General features: G+C 43.5%; 1 protein-coding gene across 6 annotated transcripts in view; it reads right to left on the reverse strand.

The window, feature by feature from the left end:
• FNBP1 (formin binding protein 1) overlaps positions 1-18,693 on the reverse strand; it is a 140,846-nt gene that overhangs the window by 30,716 nt on the left and 91,437 nt on the right. For all 6 annotated transcript variants that reach the window (XM_049630175.1, XM_049630203.1, XM_049630193.1 and 3 more), the window contains exons 7-8: positions 4,205-4,333; positions 2,866-3,012 (exon numbers count right to left, since the gene is read on the reverse strand). In XM_049630175.1, coding sequence (XP_049486132.1) covers positions 2,866-3,012; positions 4,205-4,333 — 276 coding nt within the window. The remainder of the gene's footprint in view (positions 1-2,865; positions 3,013-4,204; positions 4,334-18,693) is intronic.

The following is an 18,693-nucleotide window of genomic DNA, read 5'->3' on the forward strand; positions in this document are numbered from 1 at the left end:
TGCCCAATCCGAGGTGATGGAGATCTTGGATCAGGAGAGGTGGCGAGAAGGGTTCTGATGGGAAAGCCAGCAGGATGGACTGATAAATTGAAGCGGGTGTCGGGCGGGGGGGGGGGGGGGGCATCAAAGATGATTCCAGGATACACGCCCCTGGAAGGACGGAAATGCTGTGACGGAGGCAGTGGGGACCCGGGGAGGCGCGGGTGTGGCCAGGCAGGTCTGGAGCTCCATTTTGGATACACTAAGCTTGAGGAACATACCGGACATCCAAGAGGAGAAGCCACTGGGCAACTGAATGAATGAACCTGCGGTGGAGGGGAGAGTCCAGGCTGGGATCGTAACATGTGTGATTCATACTTGAGATGGGACTTAACGCTCCAAGAGTCTACGGATCGCTCCAAGGAGTCAATGGGCAGAGTTCAGAGATCCGAGATCAAAGCCCGGGGGTATTCCCCCCTTCCATGGTAAGAAGAAAGAAAAACATGAATAAGAAAGGAGACTGAGGCAGTGAGGAAAAGCCATCACGTTATGGTTTCCTGGGAATCAAGTAAAGGAAGAACAAGTAGGGGGGTGGCCGAGTGGGGGCCGGTGCTCCTAATACTTCAAGTACTCGAATAAGAACTTGAATGAAGACCTAGAAAAGACCCTCGGAGGGGCGCCTGCGTGGCTCAGTGGGCTGGGCGTCCGACTTCGGCTCAGGCCGTGGTCTCACGGCTTCTGAGTTCAAGCCCTGCATCGGGCTCTGTGCTGATGGCTCAGAGCCTGGAGCCTACTTTGGATTCTGTGTCTCCCTCTCTGCCCTTCCCTGCTCATGCTCTGTCTCTCTCACTCTCAAAAAGAAAGAAAGAAAGAAAGAAAGAAAGAAAGAAAGAAAGAAAGAAGAAAGGAAGGAAGGAAGGAAGAAGAAAGAAAGAAAGAAAGAAAGAAAGAAAGAAAGAAAGAAAGGAAGAAAGAAAGACCCTTGGATTTAGCAACATAAAGGTCACAGGTAAGAAAGAATTATCAGTGATATAACGGAAAACAAGGATCCCCTAATGGGAGAAATAGCCTATAAACCCAGCGGGCTCACAATTTCTCAGATAAAGCCCATAAAGGGAAACCCGTCCTTCAGACATGATCTGATAAAGTTGTGAAATTTCAAGGAAAAAGAAATTTCCAAGCTTCTTACTATAAGAAATTTAAACCAGGCTGGTTTCAGATTTTCATCAATGCCAGAAGTAATGAAGCTAAGGAAAAGAGTCAAGAACTGACCTCACTTCTAAAAAGTTTTTTAATGTTTATCATTTTTGAGAGAGAGAGAGAGAAAGAGAGGGGTGGGGAGGGGCAGAGAGAGAGGGAGACACAGAATCGGAAGCAGGTTCCAGGCTCCGAGCACAGAGCCTCATGCGGGGCTCGAACTCATGAGCCGCGAGATCATGACCTGAGCGGAAGTCGGACACATAACTGACTGAGTCACCCAGGTGCCCCATTACTATTTCCCTTTAAAAGGTCCCTCCCCATAGTATTTTATTGGTGACCGTTGACATTTTAAATAGGGAGATTAGAAAAAGCCTCACTGAGACTTGATTTCCCTCTAAGAGCCAGGCACCGATGAGCCACCAACACACTTTTACCAAAACCGAGATGTATGAAATTGATGAAGCAATGGCAATAAGGAAATGGAGCCGGCACTCGTTGCATGGAAAAACTTGACTGCGTGGACCCAAGCCCAGTCACGTGTGTCTGAACTGTTTTTCCCTTCAGATGCTTAAAGGAGATAAAGAAAACCACCATCAAATAAAGAAATTTTCAGCTTCAGGAAAGGATGGTTTGATCACTTGTGAATCCATGTGGGCACAGCGTAGTTCTGTGAGGGAAACACCATTAATTCGGAAGCATCAGTAATTTTCCCCCCAAAAGTTGGCTGAAATCCCCGAAGAAGAGGGCTCTCGGCAAATAGATGTTACTAAAACAGAGGTCGAAGAATCCTAAAATGAAAAAAATATGCCTGCTACTGGAACTATTCCCCCTAAAAACACTTACCATTTAACACATTTGGAAGTATCTCTGCACATTGGATTGACAAAGAGTTTTTTGTGTTTTTACACAGATGGCCTTAAATGTTAACACACATATTCTTAGAGCAATGAAAAATCTACATGCTGAGATATGTTCATACAGAAAAGACGGCTTTGATCCCTCGCCTGGACTCATTTTAAGACACTCCTATGACAAGGAAGACTTACGACATCGCTTTTTGTTCAATATTTGGTTTTGCAAATTAACGAATGTTTGCAAAAGCCTATGCTGGTGTTCTAGTTGATACTTTTATCGAGGGAAAACAGGTTTCTAGGAAAGGAATCCAAACGAAGGACACTGGCCCTAAGCAGTGTTCTCAGACGGAGACGGTGTTGCCCTGTAGGGGACATTTCGCAACGTCTAGAGACACTTTTGACCATCACGACTTGGGAAGGGGTGCTTCCGGCATTTGGTGGGTAGAAACCAGGGATGCTTCTAAACACCCTTTAGTGCTCACGACGGGCCCCTACGATAAAGAACTACCTGGCCCGAAACGTCAGTAGTGCCTTAAAGAACCAGATCCCAATGTGGGGGGTTATTCAGCCAACTGACAAGAAAGCCATTTGCTTCTGCGATGTCTCAGACTTATCTGTGTCTCCCACAGAAGAAGTTTGAGAGCTGAATCCAAAACCCTGAGGGATGAAGAGGACACTCGAAAGCGGTCTAACGACTGCTCAAAGTACTGGTGATCACGGGAAGCAACTCCCCACCGCGAGATGATCCAGTGAGGTCGCTGGAGACGGTGGCGAAGAAATGGTGGAACCAGAGATACTTGGTTGTAAGTTAAGCCCAAGCTACAATACTTACATTCTTCTGATCAATCGATTCGGCCGCCTTTACTATTTCATCCAAGCATTTCCCAATGATCGGAATCACCTGCCGATCAACTTCCGCGTAGGTCTTCATGGACTCCCCAATCCTCAGTATCCTCCTTTCCTCCATCTCCTGTATTTTCTGCAACATTAGATTTTGTATGAAATTAACGTAGTCCACTCTCACTTACGGAAGTTGCCTTCAGTGGCGCTGTTACCTCGAGCAAACAGTCTAGGAGGGAAACAGGTCCATCGATAGGGTTCGAGCTAGACAATCATTGTAATTATTGCCTCCACATTCACCAGCTGTACACGTTATTTTATGAATCGTTAGGCTGCCCAGATGTATCCAGTAAAACCTTGGATTGCGAGTAACTCGGTTCTGCTCGTGTTCCACACGACAAGCAAACATCTCTAATAAACTTTAACTTGATAAACGAGCGACGCCTTGCCAACGAGTAGTACGCGATGCCGAGTGTCACAGGATCACAACTGAGCCAAAGGTTCCTAACATCCACTTTGATATACGAGTGCTTTGGACTGCAAGCATGCTTCTGGAATGAACTGTGCTCGCACACCAAGGTTTTACTATACTTTATAGGATTCCTTTCCAGCTTCATTGCGAACCCCAAACTCAAGTGCTTTTGCCGGCGATACATTTCAGGCAATCTCTTCTGCCTCTGACCCCCTACTTCACTCTTTACCAAAAGCCTGGCGTTAGTGAACCGCCTCAACCCAACACAGGCCGAGATGTCACTGGTGTATTTTCCTTCTACAAGCTGGAGCTTCTCGTCTGCTGTGTGCGTAGACACTAAGACGCGAATATTTGTTATTTTCCCTCCGACTGGACACAAGTCGTAAAAGATTCCCAAAGCGGGAGAACACGTATACATCTTTCTTCACGCCATTTCTGACAACCTAAAGTAGCCCAAAGAAAAACAATCCAGAGAAAAGTTCTGTCCTTTGTTCAAATCCTACAAGCTTAGGAATTCCGCTAGGACTCCTAAGGTTAAGTTGGCATTTCAGAACCAGAATTGTCCTTTCGGCGAAAAGGGGCACTAATCTAAGAATTGTAAATTCTCAAACTGGCCAAGAAAGGCTGCAGGTACCAACCGAGGACGTCTGGAAAGGCCAACTGATTAACCTTGAGGTTAATGTTCTAGTTCACCTTGGTGCCAGTCAAGGCTTGATCTGGCAAACGCTTTAAAAAATGGCTTTAGTGCACGGAAATTTAGCACTCTATATAAATACTCAGCATATAAGCCCAGCCATCGTGATTCCAAGGCAACGTGGCTCTCAAAGCAAGGCCACCTCGGGAGGTCTGAATCACTTACCTGAAATATGTTGGGGATGTGAGTATGGTAATATTCGTGCTGCTCGTGGTTGAATTTCTGGAGAATTGACGAGTAATCGGCTCTGCTGTCCTCGGCCATTTGGTGACGTACTTGAGCTTGCTGACGTGCCTTGGGGCCAAAAAATGAGAACACCCCATGTTTAATGAATACAGTAAAGGGTCTAGGACCGCAAACCGGAGGGATCTGCAGTCAGACTGACCCTCAAATGTGTTATATGGAGCAGGTGTTATTTTCTAGAAATTGTTTAGAATTGGAATTTGGCTTAGGTAAGGATGTGAACCCAAGTTTCTCACAAGCCCTACCATTCTCTATTGTCTTAACTTGGCATTACTTTCTAGTTCAACACAAACACCGCTATTCTGTATTGTCTGCACTTGGCCCAGTTGACGTATTTATGTCACCTAGACGGGCCTTGTGGGAACTTGCTTCTCTATATATCTATATATCTACATAGTTTTTTGAGGAGGGGATGGGGGAATCCGTAATTTTTTTACTTCAATTCTCAATGGAGGTCATGAATTAAAAAGGCATATGAACCACTGATCTATATGTACATGGACCTTTTCTAAAACTCACCACAATGTTTGTGATCATTTTTATTTAAAAAAAAATTTTTAAGTAATGGCTACGCCCAACATGGGGCTTGAACTCACAACCCAGAGATCAAGAGTCGCATGCTTCACTGACTGAGCCATGGAGGTGCCCAGGTGTTTACTTTTAGTATATAAAGTATACAGTTTAGGGGCACCTGGGTGGCTCAGTCGGTTGAGTGTCCGGCTTTGGCTCAGATCATGATCTCACAGTTTGTGAGTTCGAGCCCTGCATCCGGCTCTGTGCTGACAGCTAGGAGCCTGGAGCCTGCTTCTGATTGATTCTGTGTCTCCCTCTCTCTCTGCCCCTCCCCCGCTGGTGCTCTGTCTCTCTCTCAAAAATACACATTAAAAAAAAAACTTTTTTAAAGTATACAGTTTAAAGAAGCAGTAATGTGGCACCCTCTTTGTGTTTTTGTCTGTATATGTACATGTATGTGCTATTTTGTATTCTGCGTTGATTTTCTCCTAAATAATCAATAAGAAAATTCATACGTTTTTCTCTCTTTTTTAAAAAAAATTTTTAATGTTTATTTTTTTTAACTAAAAAAAAATTTTTTAACGTTTGTTTATTTTTGAGACAGAAAGAGACAGGGCATGAACGGGGGAGGGTCAGAGAGAGAGGGAGACACAGAATCTGAAACAGGCTCCAGGCTCTGAGCTGTCAGCACAGAGCCCGAGGTGGGGCTCAACCTCACGGACCGTGAGATCGTGACCTGAGCCGAAGTGGGCCGCTTCACCGACTGAGGCACCCAGGCGCCCCAAATGTTTATTTTTCATTTTTGACAGAGAGAGAGACAGAGCACGAGCAGGGAAGGGGCAGAGAGAGAGGGAGACACAGACTCCAAAGCAGGCTCCGGACTGAGCTGTCAGCACAGAGCCCAACGCGGGGCTCGAACTCACGAGCTGTGAGATCACGACCTGAGCCGAAGTCCGATGCCCAACTGACTGAGCCACCCAGGCGCCCCTTTGTTTCTCTTTTCTAATTCACGTTTTGGTCAATCACACACTTGCAAGAAAGGGGCAATCGTTGATGAATTGCAGAATCGATACAATAATAGTTATTATTTTAAATATTATATATAATATAATAATAATAATGATTATTATTATTTTAAAGCTCAAACAAGAACGTCTGTAAACTGGGAAATCATCCACAAGCACCGCCGATTGTTACGCTGCTGATCCCACCTTGGATTCATCTAGCACTTTCGAGATGTCTTAAGCAATATGACCTCATGAATCTCTAACGCAGCCTGAGGTTCGCGCAGGGCAAACACTCCCCCCCCCACCCCCCCGCAGACAAAGAGGTGGCTTGGCCTGCAGGTGACACGACCACTGCTACTCGGGGCCAAAAACACACCAGGAAGAGGGCCCTGTTCCAGCAAAACCCAGGGAACTTTCCCGTTTGCTTTCCATTTTGCTTTGTGTTACTAAACCCCACAGTTTTCAAAAAGGACGAAAGAGAACACGGACGTGTTCAACTGCAAAAGCGACGCCCCACTTTCGGTCTGACGGCTGGCACCGCCCACTATCAGACTTGTGGCCTCGCGCTGTCCTTTATGGCTTCCTGCCTCTGTGACTCGAAGGCTCCACCTGAGTTTTCACTTCCTTGACACATTTCACTCATCTGCGCGTTGGTGAAAGCCCAAGGTGCTCATTCAGAGCTTGCTTCCTCTATTTTCTTCTCAAACGAAGGTTAACAGGATGAGTCTTTCCAAACCGATTTCCCTATTACCTGGGGCTTTGTAGTTTCTCAGGGCTTTGAGGGATCTCAACACCATTTCCTCCACGTCTCGTGTTCCCTTGGTTACTTCGACTGCCACGTTCTTCCTCTTTGTCGGCACCCTGTTAACTCCCTTCCTGACCATACGCTCTGGCGTCTGCTTCTGCGTCCACTAGTAAATATTTTAAGCTGGTCCCCCAAATGTGAAGATCCTGGCCACCCTCAAAAATCCCTTCCAATAGACACTAGCCCTCCTCTGTGTAGATAATAGCTTTCCCACCTACGTGCGTACCATCTGTCCCCCTAACGCTTCTGACACAAAAATCCTTTTAACTCTTTCAGTTACTTAAGGGTTTTTATCATTTATCATCTTGTTGTGAATGCGGAAAAAAAAAAAAAAAAAAGAACCGAGGAAATTCCCAGGTAGACCTCAAACTTCTAAAAAATTCTCTATTTCATTTACATACTTTTCTCAAAAATTCAGGGGCGCCTGGGTGGCTCAGTCGGTTAAGCGTCCGACTTCAGCTCGGGTCACGATCTCACGGTCCGTGAGTTCGAGCCCCGTGTCGGGCTCTGGGCTGATGGCCCAGAACCTGGAGCCTGCTTCCGATTCTGTGTTTCCCTCTCTCTCTGCCCCTCCCCCGTTCATGCTGTGTCTCTCTCTGTCTCAAAAAAAAATTAAAAAAAAAAAAAAAAACGTTAAAAAAAATTAAAAAAAAAAAATTCAAGGCAGGGGCACGGGGTGGTGTTTCCTCCCCTCCTTTGTAAACAAGATGGAGTCCCCTTTATTTTGGAGAAATTACTCTACGTTGGTGAATTTTTATTTATTTTTTTTCAATGTTTATTTATTTTGAGAGAGGGAGGGATAGAGAGCGAGCAGGGGAGGGGCAGAGAGCGAAATGGGGAGAGAGAATCCCAAGCAGGCTCCGCACTGTCAGCACGGGGCCCGTTGCCGCGCTCGAACCCATGAACCATGAGATCATGACCTGAGCTGAAACCAAGAGTTGGATGCTCAACCGACTGAGCCACCCAGGCGCCCCTGGTGAATTTTTAAAATAGCTTAAGTTCTGAAACAGAGAGCAGAACGTCATCCTTAGGCACGTGTAAGTATGTACGTACACACATGTGCACACACACACACACACACAGAATCAAGCTTCCGGACGATAAACCCATTCTTCTCAATCCCAGCAACCAGCTGCTTGGAATTAATTCCCACTTTGGAATCCCCGGCCCGGGCACATGCCATCGTTCCGACCAAGTTGTACTATGGAAAATCCATTTTTGATAGGTTTATTTTGTTGGGCTTATTTTGCAATGGAACTTAAGAGTCTCTCTCTAGGGGCGCCTGGGTGGCTCAGTCGGTTAAGCGTCCGACTCCGGCTCGGGTCATGATCTCACGGTTCGCAGGTTCGAGCCCCGCGTCGGGCTCTGTGCTGACAGCTCAGATCCCGGAGCCTGTTTCGGATTCTGTGTCTCCCTCTCTCCCTGCCCCTCCCCCACTCATGCTCTGTCTCAAAAATAAATAAACATTAAAAAAAATTTTTTTTAAAAAAGCATCTCTCTCTAAAACTAGAGTCGGGTCAGTTACTCACGATTATAAATACATTAAAAAAAAATATGTTTAAACGTGCTTTCAAAAACTTATTTGGAGTAACCGGTTACGTAGCTAGAAATTTTAAGAGGGTATCTCCCAGTCTGAGGCTAAATGAAGATCAGAAGCGTCCTTATTTCTATCTCTGTGTAAGTCAGTCTAAAAATAGCGACTATTATCTTAAAGAGATACTTCCTTCCCAAACCAGACCATACGCTGTATCTTGCAATTCAATTAAAGTTCTCGTTCTAAGAATACAAGACAGTGCATCTTATAGCGACATGACCGTAGGGCAGAAGTTCAGAGGATTTTTTTTTTATGAGTCGGTCACAGAATTTAGAGAAAATATTCTAAAAAAGTCCAGCATGACCACAAGTGCCTGAGGCTGTAAATCGCAGACATCTTTGAATAAAGGTCTGGACGACTTTCACTGTCAATCAGAAAGGCTGAATTGAAACTTGAGAATTTCCTTGACCAACCCTCGGGAATCTCCCCAAATGAATCCGCACAGGCCTGCGTGTGTATGCTTAAGCATGACTTCACAGCTCGGTGTTTTCTCGACACAGCCCCTTCTACTGTCCTATGGAAACACGGCTGGATTGCCTAAAAGGTCAGAGGTGGAGTTTCTAAATAAAGAAGACAATATTTTAGAAACTGAACCGCCGTCCGATGCTTCGAAATCCTAATGGGTTTAGAGATAAAAATACCGTAATCCATTTAGTTAGTTAAATTTAGACAATTTGCGCTGGCCAAAATGTGCAGCCATTTGCTGTTCAATGCAGTGTTATTCTCTCCCTTGATATTTCAGATATCAAGGGACAGAACAACACTGCTGGCTGAGTCCCCGTTGTCACGAGCAGAGAATACAGGGTGTATTAAGAAACTCGTTCGCTTTCACGTGGGGAACGTGGCTGATCTGCTTAACAAACGATACCCTCTCGTCTCTTACCAGCTGCTCGTGGCTTCTGACCTTTTCACAAAAATGGGCAAACCCGCACTCGTTCCATTTAGATATCTATTGTTAATAAGCAGAGAGACTGATTCCTTTTTTGAGCAACAGTTAAATGACCTCAGACCTCCCAGATCGACAGGCAATGCTGCTCCTTAAGTGAGAAACCATTTACTGCAGCGGTGCTCAGAGGTTTGGGGAAGCCGTCTTCTCCTTTGTTAAAAGCATGTAATAGAACAAATTTGAAAGGCCCATCCTTTCCTAACCCCAAATCTGGGAACGGCAAAGAGGAATATTTGGCATTTACCACTGGGAGCTCAAACGACAGTAAGTGTTCTCCAGAGCACCTGCGCTTGTGATGTTTATTTCATTATTTTATTCATTTATTTATTCTTAGGGATTTTTTTCGTTTTAATGTTTTTTATTTATCTTGAGAGAGAGAAGGAGCATGAGTCGGGGAGGGGCAGGGAGAGACGACGGAGAGAGAGGATCCCCAGCGGGGCTCGATTTCACACGAGATCGTGACCTGAGCCGAAATCAAAACTTGGGACGCTGGGGGCGCCTGGATGGCTCAGTCGGTCGGGCCACCGACTCTTGGTTTTGGCTCAGGTCATGATCTCGCTGTTCGTGAGTTTGAGCCCCACGTCGGGCTCCACGCTGGCAGTGCGGAGCCCGCTTGGGATCTCTCTCTCCCTCTGTCTCTCTGCCCATCCCTGCTCACTCTCTGTCTCTCTCGAAATAAATAAAACTTAAAAAAAAAAAAAAAAGTCAGACGCATAACCGACTGAGCCACCCAGGTGCCCCAGTGTTTTCTTTCTTTCTTTTTTAGTGTTTTTTAAATTTATTTTTGAGACAGAGAGAGACAGAGCATGAGCAGGGGAGGGGCAGAGAGAGAGGGAGACACAGAATCCGAAGCAGGCTCCGAGCCATCAGCACAGAGCCCGACGCGGGGCTCGAACCCACGGGCCGTGAGTTCATGACCCGAGCCGGAGTCGGACGCTCAGCCGACTGAGCCACCCAGGCGCCCCTCCAATGTTTCATTTCATTAACATAAAAAGAAGCCAAACGTATTTTAGGCTGGACGGAAAAGAGGACTAAATAGAGATGTTATTCGGAATCACCATTTGGTATCACTGCCAGGCTACCCACCATTATTATCCAGTAGCTGGCGACCCGAGGTAGCTCCGCTGTTGGGGGCAAGACGGGCCGGACCACTACCACCAGGATCGAGCCAGATGGCTGGATGGCCTGGGCTGAAGCCACAGCATGGATCCAGTGGGGCTCCTGGCTGCAAATTCACCCATCTTCAAACTACCTCAGCCGCTGACTTAATATCACAGATAAAACTGGGGCGCCAGGCTGGCTCAGTTGGTGGCGCGTGCGACTCTTGATCTCAGAGTGGTGAGTTCGAGTCCCACCGTCGGCATAGAGATTACTCAAAAAAAAAAAAAAATCCTAAAAAAATATACTGTGGATCAAGTGACAACCTACACATTTAAAGACCTGGGTTCTCTGGCCTCTGTCCATCCTTTTTCACCTGATTACAAAAATTTGCTTGCCGCAAATGATTCCGATTTACAGAACTCCGTGGTTTAGAAGTAAAGGTCCCTGCACGTTCAAACCCTCGGACAATCGCTGGAAACATGACAACCTGGAATCCTTCATTTGTGAACTGTGCTAACTACTGAGAGGAGGCAAGACAGCCTGGGGCAAGTCACTGGAAAGTTCCAGAAGCACAGCTGCAGTGCTTCTAAATGACACCAGCACATTACAACGGCCCCCAGTCGACAGCTGGCAAAGCTGTTCACCATATTCTCAGAGTGGCAAAGAGCCCTAAGCACGAGACACGCTTCCTTTGGACCCCCGGCTGGGTTCATGAGAAGTACACACACCGTGGCAGCAAACGAGGGAGGAAGAGGCCACTGAATACTCTGACCTATTTTCTGGGTATTTTCGAGATGCATAAAAACAGCAACCAGTCGAGAATCCCTGAAAACTTTCACTGTTACACTGGATGTCTCTAGGATTTGTCTGTGATTAGGAGGCGAACTCATGTTCCCTAGTCCTTGACTTAGCAATTCTACTTCTGGGAAGTCATCCTAATGAAATTCTTTTATTCATTCATTCATTCATTAAGTTATCTCCATACCCAATGTGGGGCTCAAACTCATGACCTTGACTAAGGTCAAGGGTCGCAGGCTACACTGGCTGAGACAGCCAAGAGTCCACTGCCCTGCCAATGAAATCACTTTAAATGTCCACAAGTGATACTCATCACAGTATAATTTATACTAGACGATAATTTGAAACAAATGCTCAGTAATGTGATTGGTTAAATATATGTCATATCCTTGATGGACTAAAGTGTAGCCTGCTTAAAAAAAAAAGTAAGAGCACTTAATGATTTGGAAAAGTGAAAGCTGTATGTGATCTAAAAAAAAAATGTTAAGGTTTCCAAACAGCATTTACAGCATACTTTGGTGATTGTAAAAATAAAACATTAATAATTAATAGTGATCACTTCTGAAAAGAGTGATTAAGAAATATTTTATTTTGCCGAAAAGATTAAAGAAACAAATTCTAATGGTGAATTCCAGAAACTTAAAGATGGAAGAGGTATGGCTTGCCTTTGAGAGAAAGAAAGAAAGAAAGAAAGAAAGAAAGAAAGAAAGAAAAAGAAAGAAAGAAAAAGAAAGAGGAAAGGAAAGGAAAGCAAAGGAAAGGAAAGCAAAGCAAAGCAAAGCAAAGCAAAGCAAAGCTCTAAAAAGATAATGTAGTAGGAAGGATACCAACAAAGGAAGAGATGAAAATTTTCTCTGTCTGGAGCAGTGTATGATAAATGGCATTGGTTAAATTTCCCAGCAAACTGTTGCATCTAGAATACATTTTCAAGTTCAAGACTAAGAATGCATTTAAAAATTCCTATTCAGACAGAGTGCTGGGAGTTTTTGTTGGAGACTTCCAGGCCGGGGACTTGCCAAAACAATGAGTCTGTCTTTGATAAATTATAAAGGCAGCTAAAATACAAAACAGAGAAAAACTTCAAAATAAGTTAACCAAAGAAATATGCTTGAAATATTTCAGCAATTTCCTGATTCTTTTTTAACGGTCTTACAACTTCTAGCCCCAGTGTATTGTAAGTTACTTTGGTCCATAGTCACTGAAATAGAAGGAGAAAACACAGAAAAGATAGCAAATGAGACCAGCATCTCAATCCCACATGGGCCATTCAGTTGCTAAACAGTTTTAAGAAAAGGCCTTCTGTTCCCCTATACCCTGGTTGCCTTATTTGAAAAGTAGAATTGGAAATATCTATTTACCAAAGGTGAGTGACCGTTTCTGCTGAAAGGGAAGCCAATGCTGATAGTGTTCATCTTGATGTTGGCACAGGCCCAAGGTAGGCTAGTGAAACATTCGGCATGAGCCCAGAGATCTTGTTAAAATATAAATCATGGTCTCCAAGACTCGACCCCCTTCTCTTCCCTTGTTTCTAAGGCATTGTTGGCAAGAAACTTGCGTTTTCAGCTGTGGCAGAAACAGCTTTTCTTTCTTTTCTCTCTCTCCCCTTAATAAATAATCTCACCCCAGAATATGACACTCACAAGGTCTCACATGAGTACAGCTGAAGATGACAGCCCGGATTCTAGAAAGTTAATGCCCAAATGACCTTTCTTTATGGCTGTGGGGTTCCTGTGAAGAACAAAAATACTAAAAGCCCTTTTAATGCAGCTCTAGAAAAGATCGGTTCCTCAGAAGAGGACAAAAATTAGTCACGTTACATACCCCAGGGAAAGAATTAAATACATGCATCCTGTTCTGAAGAAATCTGATGTATTTGGCGGTAGGTTAGCAGCTGTTCGTCCTTAGTACCCGAGTGACCACAGACGTCTAACCAGTAAGGTTTAATACTAAAAAGTTGTCATGTGGTATTCAGCATATACGCTCAATTCGTTCAAGAAGTAAGACCACAGGTTTGTTTTTTATTTTAATCTCAGTGTTCATTCTTTCTGCTTTTCTTTAAGTTGGGTGACACCTAACAAAACTTCTCTAGTGACAGAGAAGACAGCTAGGAAGTTTGTTAAGGTCTTTGGCTATGGGGTGGAGTGGAGGAAGTGTGTCCTCTGAGAAACAAAATCTTAAACTTGTATATATTATACAGATAGTACAAGAACTCCCGACCCAAGTAATTAACATAAAAATTGGTCCCAGGTTGTCTGAAAGAAACCGATATAAAACCTTGCTGGGTTTCACCTAATCCTGCCTTTATGGGATTCTCAGAAAAAAACCATCCCCATTGAAGACATGTTCATATAAAAAAGACCATAATAATCACAAATGCACAAGGAAATAAACCACCATGAGAGATGATACAATAGAGAGAAAAATTATCAGCATAAAAACTTGAGGTAAAAGAACAATTTGGAAGAAAATATAAAACAGGAATATTTAAAGTAAAGAAATAAAAAAAGCAATAGAACTCAGAAGAAAATAGTAAGACATTATAAAAATGAAGCATATATGAAAAAGAACCAAATAGAACTTCTGGAAATAAAAAATACGGTCACTGAAATTTGAAAACTTAACAGATGAGTTAAATAATAGAATAACTGAAGAGAATTCATGAAGTAGCTGAGAAAGTTACACAAAATGTAATATACAGAGATAAAGAAAGGGAAGGAATGGAAACGAAGTTAGAAGGCATGGGGAATAGGATGAGGAGTTTCACACACATCAACGAGGAGACCCAGAACCAACAATTTGAGAGAATGAAACCCAGGCAACATTTGAAGAGTTAGTACCTGAAAGCTTTTCCTACATCGACAAAAGGAACAAACCCCCAATTGAACCCCAAGCAGAAAAATTAGAAATAGAAAGTATGTACTCTGAAATATCATAGCGATGCTACAGAACTCCAAAGGCAAAGATACAGTCTTAACAACTAGGGAAGGAAAGTCAAATATCTACAAAGGAATGCAATTAAGTAGACAGCCAATTTCCCAAGAGGAATGATCAAAGATAAAACACACTGGGATGATATTTTCAAAATGTTTAGAGAAAATAATTGTCAGCTGAGAATTCTATACTTAGCTAAACTATCATGGTAGAATGAGGGCAAAATAAAGACTTCAGACAAATAAAGAAGCAAGTACTGCTCACAAACCCTCAAGGAAGAAAAGTAGAACAACCTATCATCCAGGAAGGAGGAAATTTAACCCAGAAAGGAATAATATGCAAGAAGTAACAATACTGGGCCTGCCTGGTAATGTGTCTACAGCGGTGAGGATGGACGGTGAACTTCCAGGTGTCTGTGCCTCCTGGTCCAGTACGATCCCCGCCTCTCCTCCTTGGCTCCCTGATACTGAGGCCTCATGTCAATTGCTATTAGCCACCTTACCCCAACTCACTATTACCTGCCAGTTCTGTAGGTGAGAGCGGTGGTTAACAGTAAAGAGCTCATTCAACATAATCCAATAGTAAAGTCATAGGGTCCACAGACAAGAACTGAATTTGAGGCATGGACACGTACTTCGGTCTTGGCTGTACCATATCCAGCAGGGCCACTTGCAGCTAATGATAATTCAACATCTTACAGCCTTACCCTGTTTATCCAGAAAGGGACAAAAGAATTCTAGAGAGGATCAGAACCCTTTTAGAAAATATAAAGCACTTTTCCAGCGTGAGCTTTTTGAGAAGTAGGTTCAATAGCATTTCATCGGGGTCACATTGATTCTGCCATTTGGCTTTTAACATTCTTCATCATCTGTTCTCATGCCATCCCTCCAGGAGACCCTACTCAGTCCCCTGCCCCACCAGGCAGGCCAACCTGAGCAGCATGTTCCCTCAGAGCCCTGGATGCAGCACTTTCCACTCTGTTGACCTCTGCCTGCTTCATCTTTTCAATTTCTACACATCCTTCATGTTCAGGCCCCAATTCCAGCCTCAGGCCTATCTCAACAACCTGTCATCTACACAGAGCTTTCACAGATGCAGAATCCTAGTCTCTGAACTCCTCGTATTTGCTGCTCACAGGACCCGGTGATTTTCCACACGATGTCTCTCATAAACCATGTTTTAAATGCTTTTATTTATGAAAGACACAGAGAGACAGAGTGTGAGTAAGGGAGAGGCAGAGAGAAGGAGGGAGACACAGAATCTGAAGCAGGCTCCGGGCTCTGAGCTGTCAGCAGAGCCTGACACGGGGCTCGAACTCACGAACTGTGAGATCGTGACCTGAGCCAAAGTCGCAGGCTTAACCGACTGAGCCACCCAGGTACCCCTCTCATAAACCATTTTTTTAAACTGCTATTGTTCTCATTATCTTCACCAGGCAGTTTGGCATGTAACCTACGATACTCTATCTTCTTCTCCAACTGACTCGAGTTTTCCTCGTCTCTCCATTTCATCGTTATCGGCTAACCAAAGCCCTCACGAAAGGCACCCTATTGTAATCCTCTTGATGCGGTATTTGTTCAATAAGTGTTCTTACAGAATGCCTAGATGCCTAGAATGTTCTAAATATACTCAAGTGATTCACAGTAGGTCGAAGGAGTAAGACCGGAGGAGGAAGGAGCCAGAAGTAACCAAAAGAGAGGGACACAAACAGACAAAATACAGATGATGACAACAGTGTCGACCACTTAACCGTGGTCCAAAAGCAGGCCTCTCCTTTATGCAGATCACATACCGCTGAAACCTCACAACAAGCCCTTGAGGTGCGCAATGCTATCCTTATTTCACAGAACAGGAAACACACTCAGACAGGAAGCAAACCATCTTGTGCCATACCATTAATGAGTGGTAGAAACAAGGTCCAAAGATTAAGAACAAGCTCTTGCCCCAGCTAGCCCCCTCACTCTCAGAGAAAATGAAAATATTTCCTTAGATGAGTTGCCATATGGAAGCCTAAGTGAGTATCATTTTTATGTATTTAATCCATTTTTGTATAGGCATATTCATATGTTCATAAAATATGAATATATTCATATTTTTTTAATATTTTTATTTTTTACTTTTGAGACTGAGAGAGACAGAGCATGAGCAGGGGAAGGGCAGAGAGAGAGGGAGACACAGAATTCAAAGCAGGCTCCAGGCTCTGAGCCATCAGCACAGAGCCCGACGCGGGGCTGGAACTCACGGACCGCGAGATCAAGACCTGAGCCGAAGTCGGACGCCCAACCAACTGAGCCACCCAGCCGCCCCAATATTCATATTATTTCTATTCAATTCATCTTAATCTTCAGGTCTGGGGCATGGGGATGACCTATTTATTATCTTACTGGGCTCTATTGCTATTTTGCAGATCATTTTGCAAACGTGGAGGTTGGTCAATGGTTATGCTTTCAGGAACATTAAAACAAGCCTAAGACAGAGTCTCATGTCAAAATGAAAAAATGCATACTGGAAATATTTCACTGAAGAGGCTTTCGGAAGTATTTCATCTCTATGTAAATTCACTTTTGGTATCACCTCCACTCCCACCCTTCCTGATACTCTTGAGATTTTGACATTTTGACTTCCTTGGGGTTTTTCAGATGTTTATTTAACCAAACTCCATTGTTTAGCGTAAAAACCACTTACGCCAAAAACAAATAAGTGAAAATTAAGACTCAAAATATAGAGACAGTAGCAATTGCTAGCAAATGAACTAAAAGTTGGAGCTGGGAAACCCAATTTGGCAATAAATTTCATATTTAAAAAAATAATAAATAAAAAAAATAAAAGTTGGAGCGGAATGCAGTTTAAAGAGCACTTCTGTAAAACATTTAACCGTAGTAAATAATTGCATGTTTCAACATTCCTATCACAAATTCATTAAAATTTAAAAAAATTTTTTTTTAATGTTTATGTATTTTTGAGATAGAGACAGAGCACGATTGGGGGAGGGGCAGAGAGAGAGGGAGACACAGAATCCGAAGCAGGCTCCAGGCTCTGCACCGTCAGCACAGAGCCCGATGTGGGGCTCGAACCCACGAACCGCGAGATCATGACCTGAGCCGAAGTCGGACGCTTAACCAACTCAGCCAGCCGGCACCCCCACAAATTCATTTTTAATGGTAAAACTAACACTGAGTGTCACAACCTTTAAAAAAAACCCACAAAACTCATCTAACTAATATTCGCTTACGACATAGATCAAAGTTATGCCCTGTTTCCAGACATAAATACATTTACTCCACATCTAATAATTGGAGAACATTTCCATTAAATTCCATTTCCCATGTTAAGTGTCAAAAGAGGAAAACATATCCATTATCACCCAGGACAAATACTAAGAATCAAAACAACCGAAACCATTCAGAATGTTCACTTAATACGGGCACCCCGAGAGACAACGTACACGCAGAATATAAACTCTACAGATAGATACGTAAACAAAACAATAACAAAAGCGTTCCCTCTCGAATCTTTGATTTGAACACTGGTCCATTTATAAAGGAACAGAGCAACAATACCCATTTTCGAAAGTCTCTTTTTAACCGTACACATTTTTTTCCCTCGTTGTAAATAAAGAAGCATTTCCAACCAAAGGATTGAGCTGCCGTTGCAAAATGTATTTCCTGCATTCATACTAACCACTTCCTCTTTCAAAAAAAATTTTTTTTTGTTGTTTTCTAAGCTGTTACAGTGAACAGTTCCTTCAGATAACCAGTCAGACATTTTATATGAAACAAATTTGGGAGAAGCACTAAAGATATTACCATGTTCCATAAAGATGTCAAACCTCAGCGTTAGAGCGAGGGCAGCGAAAACATTTGACAAGTACAACTCCTTATACGTCCAGTGGCTAAAGCAGTCATCTTGCAAGAGACTGTTTCCCCAAATGGTAAAAAAATTTAACACTGCTACTCGGCTGGCTTCAGTTAGAGAAGAAGTGAGCCTACCGTGCCTGTGCGTTTCGGAGTCCTCAACTGAAGAAAATTTCCCAACTGCTCAACTCCTTTTCTTTTATTGAGATAATTACCACACTGAAAATCATTCAAAGCAGATCCTTTCCTTCTTGCGTAAAGTTAGCACAGATTCTTTACTATAGTTTTATTTTGCTCTCCAAAACATCCGATTAGGTAACACAGGACACATTAAAAAAAAAGAGCGCGTGTATATTTTATCATAAACTAGAAATGTGAAGTTTTATCACATACTTCTCGAATTTTTTTTTTTTTTTGAATGTTTATTTTTGAGAGAGAGAGAGGAGACAGAGTGCGCACCGGGGAGGGAGAGGGAAAGACAGAGAGACACACACAGAATCTGAAGCAGGCTCCAGGCTCGGAGTTGTCAGCACAGAGCCCGACGCGGGGCTCGAACTCACGAACTGACAGATCATGACCTGAGCCGAAGTCGGACGCTTAACCGATTGAGCCACCCAGGCGACTCTATCACCTCCTTCTTAAAATTCTACCATCATTCATAAATGGCTCAGAAGTTCCTATTCTGCTTCACGCTAGGGACCTCCCTATAGAATCTAAAAGCTACGAATGTTCAAAGCCAAATACTTTTAGAAGCTGTAATGACTACACATAAACAGAATGCTAACTCCCTGAGTAACTGACACGCTCTTCTAAGCGCTGCTCGTCAGGATCTGGATGTAATTTAACTTTTAAAACGTTTCCT

The sequence above is a fragment of the Panthera uncia genome, chromosome D4 (genome assembly GCF_023721935.1).
Source record: "Panthera uncia isolate 11264 chromosome D4, Puncia_PCG_1.0, whole genome shotgun sequence".
Taxonomy (NCBI): Eukaryota; Metazoa; Chordata; class Mammalia; order Carnivora; family Felidae; genus Panthera; species Panthera uncia.